Source organism: Mixophyes fleayi, chromosome 1, assembly GCF_038048845.1.
Source record: "Mixophyes fleayi isolate aMixFle1 chromosome 1, aMixFle1.hap1, whole genome shotgun sequence".
NCBI classification, from domain to species: Eukaryota; Metazoa; Chordata; class Amphibia; order Anura; family Limnodynastidae; genus Mixophyes; species Mixophyes fleayi.
In genome coordinates, this window is record NC_134402.1 from 434,473,458 (window position 1) to 434,486,512 (window position 13,055).

Here is a 13,055-nt window from a genome sequence, read left to right on the forward strand (position 1 = left end):
TCCACAATTTCCCCACAAATTAACAAAAGTAGGGATGGGTTCAAATAACACTTTTAGATACAGAGCTGATTTTATGGACTAAATAAACTTGGGGTCAGATAAGTGTTATTTCACAATAATGGGAGCCCTACATTTATGAGTCTGCATCCGAAATGAAAAGCAGACGCGCATCATTTTTATGGGACCTCTTTCAATAAAAAAAAAAAAACCTTTCACTTACTTTATAACGAGTGCTACAATTTTGTGGTCAGTGAACATAAAGTAGACATTTAAATGAAACGCCCTATTTAGCACTAAACACGACAGTTAAAACTAAGAAGAAGAAAAAAAAAAAAGCTGAACCATATAGCACTGTCCACATGTTAAAGGTATTACTAACAATGATAGTATTCTGGAATAATACATTATAGTCATTGTTTGGTTATAACGCCCTAACTCTTCATGTTGCTTACAATGTTTCAATAAACTGCAATTATCACTGCACTATTGCTCTTGTCTGTGCTGAAGACTAAAAGCTCTCTGCAGGCTGAAATATCCTGCCACCTGCAGGTCATCGAATGGTATTACACTCCATCAAATAAAATCATTGCTGATCTTTCATAACTTTTTATGATTCAATAGCATAAGTAGCAACTTTGCGTAATCTGTATAAAAATAGTATTATTCCAACCTACTTCCATTCACGTTATTGCTTTAATTCCACAATTAATATATACTTTTATTTCTTTAACTATGTGCTGATTCACATCAACACATGAAACCTCTTTTTCCTCACCTCCCATCTCTATAGCTCATTTATCTACATTTATGGAAATAAAAATAATAAATACAAATAAAATAAAAAGGTTACATGGGGCTGGAGATTTTTGCTCAGGAATTACTCAAGAAGGAGCCGAGAAAATATTTTATCTGAAAACTGCCCTTTGTTGTTTTTAAACATGACGTCACAGGCTGATGCCACAGGCTTTGCGGACATCGTTTTACCAATGTGCGCAAATAAGTGACACATACACCAAGCAATTGTTGTTTTTTTTTTTCAAAACTGTCCACCCATGCTATATACCTGCCAACAGCACAAGAATTTCAGTACGACAATGTATACAGACATGCACTAATGTAAAAAAGTCTCAAAAAACTTTCGACTGTAACTTACGCTGTTTTCCCCTCGCTATCCAGTTTAGTGGCGACCACGCCTTTCTTCCCCAGAAGAGCTGACACTTTGTCCGTATCTCCATGATCCACGGCTTGTAGCAGACGCTCGTCATTCTTGTTCCACTCGTTAGTCTATAGAAGAAAGTAAACATGTTAATGGATACGGTATGGCGCAATCCAATGATCTGATGTCAGGTTATGTTGCGGTAACTGAAAAAGTACCTGGAACCCCATACAAATCCCTAGAACAAAGTGAAAATCTGTCGTCAGGAAATCCATGGCAGAATTCATTGGTGGCTAGCGCGCTCTGTGCAGACCCGCTGCTTGTCCTTCAGTAACTTACATTACCCGACATACATAATGCAGGAAAGTACAGCAGTGAAATAAGTAGGTAAAAACTGCTACGAGCTCCAAACTACTATAGACGTCTCCTGAGATAGGGCTGCGATTTTCTGACGGAGAAAACTGACCATTAAATAGAGGACTAAAGTGAATCACCTAATCATTTTCAAGACTGCGCCAAGGTAATGGATATGTTAAAATGTAGCTGTATATCCGAGCTAAGCGTAATCAGATCGAACCGTACAGGGAATTGAATATTTTGGATGCCTAGCTACTAACAGGTTAATGATTTGCCTTAAAAAAACAGACAACATAGTCACCAAATATTAACTACAGAAATATGATTGGTATGTGTATCTATTACGGTTTTGGGGTAAGGCGAAGTGTGGCTGACCAGATATTGTGAAACTACAAGTCTCAGCATCCCCTGTTAGGTGACGTCCCCCTGGAGGATGGAAAGAACGTTGAGAGGTAACAGACGACCCGTTGTTATACGGTTTTGCTATGAGTGATGTCTCTGCGTCCAGCTTGTGTTTTCAGTTAGGATCTCGTTATCCTGCAGAGCTGCCGCTACAACTCTTGTGTAGCAGTCGCTTCACACAAATCTGCTGAAATATCGCCTTGGTTCTTTGATTGATTATATTAACATATGGAAAACACAGGCCTGAAGTTTCCACGCACAGGAGGGGTCAGGCTGTAACTTCAGAACGTATACTATACTTTCTATATATAGAGCATTCTACCCGTTTCTGTAAAACACAAAAAAACATAACCAGGATCCCAAATGTGCAGTAATACAGGGATTTTCGCCAAAGTTTTGCAGGAAGCATGAATTATATTTAATGTCTTTGTTTCAACGTATTCCCTCTTAAAAGTTTACCCATTGGAGACAGCTATTAATAATAGTGACATCAGCTATAAACGATGCGACTCGGGCCACCAATTGGGCCACTGCGCCTCGATGAAGTGTGAACGAATCCTACAAATGTATTTTCCAGGCTTGGACATAATACTCTTACATTTAAATATATATTGTTATCAGATGAAAGAGTTCCTTTAAGAGCCTTCTCTTTCAACATAGGATAAAGCAATAGCACAATTAGCTGCTTCAGGGTAGGGGCCAATCAAGAGGGGGGGCAATTGGGGGCGACAGGGGCATTTTGGGAAAATTGCAGGACCAGGCTCAATTGAAATGTTGACGGGCCACACAGGGCCGGATTTACCATTAGCCAACCTAGGCAATTGCCTAGGGCCCAGTGGTTCCCAGAGGGCCTTCCCAGGGCTAGTGGTAAGACCAACCTTTAAAAATGGGCCGCTTCTTATGGGCCAGTGTTATATGCTTGCACCGCCGGGCTAAAGTCTTCCAGGCAGCCCCTGAATAGGGGTATATGTTATGCTAAAAAACTATAGTGCTATGGATTTTTTCAGGGAGAGGGCCCCAAACCAATATCTTGCCTAGGGCCCCATGTGGTCTAAATCCGTCTCTGGGGCCACACACTACATAGACGTGCCTGGCAAGCGAGAGGCAGACTGAGGATCCTGCCCGGCAGCCACGCAGTGTGTGCTCACACAGTTACTGGGTATGACCGGGTCATACCCAGTAACACAGTGATTGGTGGATGGTACTGGCCATTCTCCAATTAGAGCAGAGGGAGGTATCCACACTTTGATTGGTGGATAGTTCTAGCCATTCACCAATCAGAGTGTCCAATAAAAAGATTGAGGGAGGGGGGGGGGACACTCTGCTACCAACCTCCTAAAAGCAAAGTGTAGATCCGTCAGTGCGCCAAATCTCAGTGCACAATTTAGCACAAAGACTACCCCCGCATATCATAGGAGAGCTCTAGACGCACCCTGAGAGAGCAAAGCAAACTGGTCATAGTTTAAGTAGCCCGTCATTTCTAAGCCCTATATTGGCCATATGCACTGATCAGTTTGAAATTTCCTTTGGAGTGGTGGTACTATAATCAGTGCCAATGGGTGTAGCCCAAAGAAGCTGGCCAGATTTAATCTTTTTTTTTTTTTTTTTTTTAAATACACTTTAGAAAATAAAAGCAAGTTTCTGATTGGTCGCTACATGTTACAAAACCATTTCTTCACAATAATCTTTGGGAGTTTTCGCCAGTGCTCCCACCGAATCGGAACAAGAGTGTAGCTATGCTTACACTCTCCAGGCAACCAAGCCTATTGCAAAGTTGTATGCGAGTTTAGTCGCTGCTAAATCATACCTTGCGGCTTGGTATATCTTTAAATCAGGACAAACTGTGGCTATGTCACAACGGTTGTGTGGTGTGGCCACACGCCCAGAGGCATGGTAACGTTTCTGATGCGCTATCTCGCCCCCTGGTGGCAGGTGTGTGCGGCATCTGTTCACATACAGCTCTGTGTACGTGACATACTTCCCAACATTTCTCGGGACTGTCTTACCTAAATCGAGACAGTTGGGAGGTACGGTTAAATGAGAAAATGAATGTTTCATGTGGAAACAACCTTTAAATATTGCAGCATTATTTTTTTTTTGAAAAACCAGTAGCTCAAAAGATAAATTTGCTAAAAACCAGAACATCTTTAAAACAGCTGTATGTAAAATGAAAAAGTAGAACATCTATATTTATCTTAAACAGTCCAATAAAACGCGTCTTGTGTGGTTTACGCCAATAAAATTCTAACCTTTTTCAGTTTGAGAAGCTTGTATGCAAATTAATACCAGGTTTCTTACCGCAGAGAGTTTATTTAAGGTAAGTTATTCATCGGTACAGGGCTCCAAGGGCTGGGAATGACCAGAATTAAAGATGGAAATAATTATCCACTGCACAGGGGAGGCTTCCATACATACCTGTGGCAGGGACTGTTTTAAGACTATGTACAATATTTAGTAATAAAATGCCAGTTCTGATCATTAACCAACAATACGGAGGTCAAAGTGAGTTTAATGGACCTGAGTGAAAACAAAAGTGTGTTTCTGCTACTGTTCCTCTCCACGCATTAAGTGTCTTTTTTCTCCAATTAAATATTAATTCTGTAATATAAATACTTTTTTTTTTTCTGTGACTCAGATCATGTCTGCAGCTTCTCCCTTCATTGAATATTCTGGAAATCTTTTGAAAGGTTGTAACAATGCGAGTATAATTTACTAATAGCAGGAATTTATCAGTACTATAAAAAGATGATTAATAATTACAGGGGCACGTTCTATATCTGTGCTGGTAATGTCAGAGAGATGGGCAGCACTAGCCCAAGTAATTCCCTTAGAAACCAGAATAAATGTACCGTATTTGGAGGACTGGTCTTACCCACTGGGGTTGGGTAAAACACCAGTTTCCAAGGTTGTCACTGGGATCAATGGATTAAACCTCATTGACACTGCTCTGTTTTAGTGGTGGACAAGTAAATGGAGAAGACAGTGTTGGAAAAACCTGTATACAACGCAAAGGCTCCAAACTGCAAGGACAAATATTATTGGCTATAGGGGCCAATATATTCCCATTTACATGTTATACTAGTGCTCGTACTGACTAGTCTTACAAAGCACCATTAAAACCATATTTTGATCCCATGGGGTATGAGAAATAAGGATGGCTGCTTACTTCCCAACATTTCAAATGGTCAAAGAGGAGCACTAGAGGCGTGTGAAGAAAAATCACATCCTTTATTTGGTTCACAAATAAGCAGGGTTGGGTATGGTTTATCTATGCTGAGAATTCCAACATGGGCAATTCCTCCCCCTAAAAACGACTGTACAATAAAGAGACTTACGTTGAACCAGACAGTGGAGATGACCGGTGGAAGCACAATGCTGGAAGCAAGACATTCCGATTGAAGAAGTCTTCGGCAGTGCGGGGTGACGTGATCACGACGTGGAGATCCCTAAGGTTAACTGCTTAAACACTTAACCCCACATTGGTCATCTCCAGCGTCGGGTTCAACAGAAGTCTCTTTATTTTACAGTCAGATTTTAATTCTTTCGCATTTTTTTGGGAGGAATTGCCCATGTCGGAATTGTGGTAATCGTATAAACGATAACCACTGGATAAGCACAAACAACTTTGCAGGCTTTGTGATACAAATTTATTATAAAACATATCTTGCTATACAGAGCTATAAACCCAACACACACTAAAACACGTAATACACATGTATTATTTGAAAGCATAAAGAGCACAGTTGTCTAAAATATCTGGGAAATACCCGAATTTCAGGGAGTGCTCCCGGACCTCTGGGAGAGCAGTTCTTTCTCCCGGATCCCACTCACTTCCTAGGTCTAGCGCTACTTTTACTCTCAGCATGCATAACTTGGGTTTCACACACCAGTACACAGCCATGCATGCAAAGCAGGTAGAGATAGACACATTGCTATGGGCAAAGTGATAGGCTAAATAGACCTCTTATATAGCTTCATCATCATCATTTATTTATATAGCGCCACTAATTCTGCAGCGCTGTACAGAGAACCTACTCACATCAGTCCCTGCCCCATTGGAGCTTACAGTCTAAATTCCCTAACATACACACACAGACAGAGAGCGACTAAGGTCAATTGTGATAGCAGCCAATTAACCTACCAGTACGTTTTTGGATTGTGGGAGGAAACCGGAGCACCCGGAGGATACCCATGCAAACACGGGGAGAATATACAAACTCCACACAGATAAGGCCATGATCGGGAATCAAACTCATGACCCCAGTGCTGTGAGGCAGAAGTGCTAACCACTAGGCCACTGTGCAGCTTAGCAAACTTTTACCGTGAACATTTTACATGCGCTGTAACAAAAACACAAAAAACAAACATTTTTCTAACGGGATATCAAACATAAATATACCCACACAGATTAAAGGGGTTTTGCTACATTCAAACTGTAATTGTTGTCTTATACAATACGTTATTTTCAAGTGCCTCATATTTGTCCATGGGGAACAAACTGAAATGTGGGGAAAATAAATTGTTTTAAATTATCACCAGGATTAATGTTAACGTGTGGCCCTTTTGAAGGTTAGAGGGCCCCTCACCCGACCCCTGAAGTTTATCAGGTTGCTTATCACTTAATTAAATGGAGTTGCATGCTGAAAACTGCTCCAACATTCCAAAATAGACCCATCGTGACTTTCCGCTGTCCACGAGGCACTGGACTGACACATGGAAACACATTCTTGTCTGAATTAGTTAAACAAAGTTCTACCGGTGTTACACGTGAACTCTGCACCAATGACCTGTCAATTTTCACTAATGGTGCTGGCGAGAAACTTGTCTAGTCCTTGAATATTTGGCATTCTCCGCATATATATGTGTGGCTTTATCTCCTAGTTCACAATAGCAAACAAGGTTTCAATAATAATTAATAGTCAACACACATGGAACACTTGGGAAAGGGAGGAGGAACATTCTCTGGCAGTGATTACCTGCACCGTAAGTGGCCTGCTCCAAACTCCGGCATGACAGCTATGTGGCTCCAGATATGCAGGTCAAATATTTATTACATTAATAAATAACTGCACTGTATGCAAGCTTATTACCCCTGGCAGGCTGAAATACTGCAGAGCTAGAGTACCGTAATGGACTGTTTACCTGGAATATTTTCCACTAAGTTCTTACTATTATGTTTTATTTATAAGGTGCAACAAGGGGTCTGCAGTGCCGTATACAGAGCATACAGTACGACATTAAATAGAAAAACAGTAAAATTACAATATAGGCAAAGTACTACAATATAGACAGAGGGGGAAATAAAAGGCAGCAACACAGCACAAGTTGAACCTCTACCCAATAACATGGGCACCACAAACAGCATCAGAAACCTTGACTGAGAGAAAGGAGGACAGGGAAGAGGGTCCTGCTATTAAGAGATTACAACCTAAGGGGGGGGGGCAGGTGAATGGGGGTGATAAAGAGAAGTTGAGTTATGGGGTGTAGGGGTGAGTTAGGAGCAGACCTTAAGCTTTGAGGAAGAAATTACTTTTAAGAGTCCACTTGAAGCTTTGCAGGGAAGTTGACAGACTGATTGGGAGAGGGAGGAATTCCAGAGGAGGGGATCAACACAGGAGTAGTTTTGGATGCAAGAGGGTGAGGAGGTAATGAGTGAGGAGGAGAGGCAGAACGTAAAGGGCGGGAGGGAGTGTGGAGGGAGATGAAGCGGAGAAAGGTTTGGATTAGGGCATTATAGGGTAAGGTAAGAAGTTTGCACTGGACTCTGTGGTGGGATAGAGAGCAAGTAAAGATACTGAAAGAGATGGGAGGTAGATGTAGACCAGCAGTAAATAATATGGGTAGCAGCGTTGAAGATGGACTGAAGTCGAGAAAGGCAGGAGTATGGGAGACCAGTGAGATGGAGGATGTAGTAGTCCAGACAAGAGATGACAAGCAAGTAGATTAGGGTCTTAGTTGCCTCCAGGGTGAGAAAGGGTCTAATCCTAGAGTTGTTTTGATGGCGAAAGCGAGACATGAAAGAGAGTCAAGGATAACTCACAGGAAGAGAACTTGGGGGACCAAGGGAAGGGCAATGTTGTCAACGGATAGAGAGATGAGGGCAGGTGATGGGACTATGGAGGTAGGAACACTATCAGTTCAGTTTTAGATATGTTCAATTTAAGGTAGCAGTAGAGGGGAATGGACCTGACTTTGTCCCCAGGGATGCATTCGAAGGAGGACAGGGTTGCTACACTAAAAGGCGAAGGAAGAAGAGGGGAGTCAGGAGGGGAAAAGTGAGTCCAGAGGAGCCAGCTGGGAGGTGATATTTTGACGGGTGGAGTCAATTTTGGAAGTGAAATGGGTGGCAAAGTCAAAAGCAGAAAGAGTGGAAGAAAGTTAGGGCTGGGGGAGGCGCTAGAGGAGGGAATTGAAAATAGTAAAAAGACAACGAGGGTTGGAGAACTGATAAGAGGTTTGCAATAAAATTGCTTGGAAAGACAAAGGGCATTATTTTGAAGTGAAGGAAGTTTGCAAGAGAGTGACTTCCTCCAGTGATACTTAGCAGTACGAGATCATTCCTGGAGTTAGCTGGTACACTGAGTGCCGTGGTTGTGGTGTAGGTCTACGAAGGCCAGGAGAAACAGTGAATATAGCAGAGTCAAGGGTTGAGGAGAGGGAGGTATTATAGAGGGAAACTGCCAGGTCAGGGCAGGAAAAGGAGAAGATGGGGGAGAGAATCAGGGTCAATAGCATCAAGATTACACTTTGTGAGGGTTGTCTTGGGAGGGGGTGGAGGTGAGGGAGGTAAGAAGAGGCAGAAGGAAAGGAGGTGATGGTCAGAGAGTGGGAAAGTATATCACCCAGTGCCCATCTTAAACAATTGAACAAGTGGCAAAAGGAGCATTTGCCTATGGCCCAACAGTATAGGGGACCTAACGTTATGTAGGAGAGGTGCTAGAAGAGCTTCTATCTCCGGCCCCTAGGAAGAGAAGAGACACATTGTTGTAAAGTGGAAAGGCTTTAAGATCATCTGGGTTAAATTAGAACATTTTTAAAAAATAAATACTGTATCTCATAACCCTTCCTTGTAATTCTAACCTTTACACAATCCTAATATTTCCACCAAATTCTAACTGTAAACGTAGGTCATGCTGTAAATTTATCTTAAGTTCTTATACACACGGGTGTAGAAAGTGTAAAGAAAATCCGTATACTTCTCCTGTCATTTACTAGTATTCAAAGGGCATTCTCAAAGCCTCTCTGCAGCATAGTGTACTATGTCCTTCCCCATACAACTCCATACCGAACCAAGCGCTAACGCTCCTGAATGCTGCAATGTTCAAAAGTAATGCAGTGCAAACATTGTCAGAGTGTGTACATGTCCATATGCTTATGCTAATTTTTATAGACCTTAAAGAAGCCCAGTGAATGAGTAAATGGTGGCACAGTGGTTAACATTGATGGCTCACAGTGCTGGGGTCATGGGTTGAATTCTCAGGGCCCTATCTGTATGGAGTTTGTATGTTCTCCCCGAATTTGCGTGAGTTTCCTCCAGGGGCTCCAATTTCCTCCAAGCCCAAAAAAACCCCAAGTATACTGGTAGGTTAATTGGCTTCAGACAAAAATTAACCCTAGTTTGTGTGCAGTAAGGTCCAATGAGGCAGAGACTGATGTGAAGGACTACATATTATCTGTAAAGCGCTGCGTAATATCATCATCTATTTATATAGCGCCACTAATTCTGCAGCGCTGTACAGAAAACTCGCTCACATCAGTTCCTGCCCCATTGGAGATTACAGTCTAAATTCCCTAACACACACTGAACAGGGGGGGGCGGAGGGACAGAGGGAGACTGGGGTCAATTTAATAGCAGCCAATTAACCAGAGGGGAGAACATACAAACTCCACACAGATAAGACCATGGTCGGGAATTGAACTCATGACCCCAGAAAGTCCATATATTAAGGCCAAAATCCTAATATAGAACTGACCTGAGGTTATGTACTAACATGATCTTTGTTCTGGACCCACTGATGTCTTAAAACACTCCTGATTTCAGTTGCTGGAAATGATATGGACATTAAAGTAATGATTATTTATAATTCTAAACGGTATCACAAATTGATTGTAAGGGCGTGACTAGAGAGCGGGGCGCGGTCAATCGTGTCATTTTGGCCAGGAAATTGCGGGATACTTTCCTGCTCTCCTGGGAGTCCGGGGGACCGACCCGAATTTCGGGAGTGTCCCGGACATTCTGGGAGAGTTGGCAAGTATGGATTTTAGAGGACCCCTATATACTATAATTACGCTATATGTTATTTAATATTGTCAAACATATGTTGTATTTTACTAAGCTCTTTTTTTTGTTTTTTTACTGATGGCCAAAACTGTGACTTTTTTTTACTATCAGTAAATATGCAACAGTTGGCACCTAAGTGGCAATATACAAAAACATGACATAACTTAAAAACAATGTTACTTGGTTTAAGGAAGAAAGGAAAAAAATGCCTTTAAAAATGAAATTGTCATTGTTCTAGGGTATTACTTAAAAACAAGAAAACAAATACTGTATATGTTTAGTACAGCGCTCCGTGCTGCGTAAAAAGCAAAATATGGTCATAAAATCATTGACTTTATTATACGAATGTAACAATGCTGAATAATCACTGCTGGGTGGAGAGTGGGGACTTACAGTGGCAGTATGGTCTTCACCTCCAGTTGGTGTTAAAGTGCCCCTAACAATGCTATGGGGTATATTTACTAAAATGGAAAAGTGGAGGTGTTGCCCATAGCAACCAGATTCTATCTATCATTTATCTAGTACATACGTACGTACTTTTTTATCTATATAGATATAGATAAAAGATACCTAGAATCTGAATGGTTGCTATGGGAACATCTCCACTTTTCCATTTTAGAAGCTTTAGTAAATCTACCCCATGTGCCTCTGTGATGTCACTGGTTCCTAGTGAATCGATTGGCTACACCGAGGCTCACGCAAAGGAACCCATTTAGAGTTTGGTGCAAATCCAGCTAAAGGGTGCAAAGTTGAACCTGGATAAACCATGTTGGGATGCAAAGGGGGCAAATACATTTTTGCTTTTTGCATGCATATACTGGCAACTCTATTTTAACATTTTTATAGATGAGATAGGACACTTCAGAAAAAATGTGCCACCCCTATGGTCTCCCTGAAACTGAGCGGCACTGTACTGTGTATACGAAGAGCAAATAAAAGGTTATGACAACAGAAAAGCTTCCTGTTTATTCCCTATTTTCTAAATGTGAGATAAAGGTTGTAAAGAAAAGTCTCATGCGACAGACTTTATGGGTGAACAACCTCTGATATATCCAGTGAATGGTAAGACGGTTCATGGCCTCTCACCACATGTCAGAGTATTATGTTCAGGCTTGGTCGCATTTCAATGAACGTATACCAGCACTGCTGCAGCGATGTAGCCTACGTAACTGCTGGAGATCCCATCTTCTGTCTCCGGTGTATTACAGGCTATGTAACGATGCTTTTACAGCCTAACACAGGGACCATGAATCATCTCTCACAAATGTGCAGTGATGGGTGGGGAAGTTAATGGGAAAGAAACCTTTGGAGATTCATAAATTCACAAGCAGGGAGGTCCCTAGAGGCACGCAGCTAAGGGAAGATAATATATACGTCAACCATTACAGTTCAGACGTAGGACATGTTTAACATGTTACATGCTACAAGGTCATCCATGGATTTTTACCTAATGGTCTTTTAACCTCATCAATTATAAAGTCACAGATGGCCCATAGCTAAAATCTAGAACATATATCGTATGTCAGTCTATTTTCGGATGCAAAAATATATGTGCAGTCAAGATCCCCTCCCTTGAAAAGAAAATATAGGGATATAATTACCACAACTCCAAACCCAGATCTGTCCAAACCAATCTCATATTTACCAATGCTATATGCTCCTAGTAAAGCCCTGTCCCTTTTAGACCCCCAAAAGCAGGACTACATAGACCTTGGTCACAAGTCAGAATCAAAACAATATATTGAATTACATTTTGGGGTTTATCAGATCACACATAGGTGCCTGGAAATGGGGAATTAAGGGTACTTAACTCGTCTGCATTAATTATACAGCCAGTTAGTCATGTACATTTGCTGCGAGTGGGAGTAACTGTACAATTAGTACTAAACACCTAAAGTTAAGATAAAGAACATTAAATACATTAAAATGAAGTAAACACATTAAGGTTATGCTTCCCAAAATCAAAATGAATCCACCTCATATTAATAGACCAAAAACATGTTCAGTGGTGCAAATTAGTATTAAATAATGGCAACTCCGCCATATTACATTACCTCAAACTTAATGTGAACGCATCCCAAAGTTATTATGGAAACACACACGGACAATACCCAAGGTAACCGTATCAAACCGCTAATAGAACTTGAACCTTGATTCTTCTATTCGTCTATCATGTAATTAATACAAGAACCCTGGGTGTTACCGTGTTCCTCTATAGGGATGTAGTTATACTCCAGTCTACGTTTACCATTCAGTGGCTGCAGCGCAGGGTAACTCGCCCTGGGTGGGTGTAAATATAGAATTTCCACCAGGTAATTGCTGCAGCTTTCTCTCACAAACTATAAAATCACCTATGAAGGACGGACAACTTTCTTTCTCGCAGCAAACACATTCCCGGTGAGTAAACTGCATTTTCTGCCTTCCCCCCCAAAAAAATCGAAATATTCCTTTGTTCAGAATTAAGTGGGCCTATTTTGCGAGATGGGCCTGGAATCGTTAGTCTCACGTTACTGTACTGAGAGATCTTGGCCCTCTAGCAGGTGCAAAAGATATACTTCCTGAATGGCATATATTCGCGACCTCTCCAGTCGTAAGGTGAAGCCAATGCCAGTCTGCATCGGCACATGTGCGGCCACTCTCTTGTGAGCATGCACACTGCGCTAGGCTGCGCGACTCCGCACCGGGCCCTTTATCAGGATTGAGTCAAGTCGTGTCAGCCTTCCGTGTCTTTTTCAGACAATTCCCGCACTCAGAAATATTGTAATAACTGCTGGGTTTTTGTGCAAATTATGTTCCCATGGGTGTAGCGCGAAAACGCCCATTGTCCTAGTCAGGCTGTTTCAATAGCTGATCATGTGA

General features: G+C 41.6%; 1 protein-coding gene across 6 annotated transcripts in view; it reads right to left on the reverse strand.

Annotated features, from left to right (window-relative positions):
• Positions 1-13,055, reverse strand: part of RAI14 (retinoic acid induced 14) — a 120,376-nt gene that overhangs the window by 48,928 nt on the left and 58,393 nt on the right. For all 6 annotated transcript variants that reach the window (XM_075184536.1, XM_075184564.1, XM_075184545.1 and 3 more), the window contains exon 3: positions 1,154-1,284. In XM_075184536.1, the coding sequence (XP_075040637.1) occupies positions 1,154-1,284 (131 nt within the window). The remainder of the gene's footprint in view (positions 1-1,153; positions 1,285-13,055) is intronic.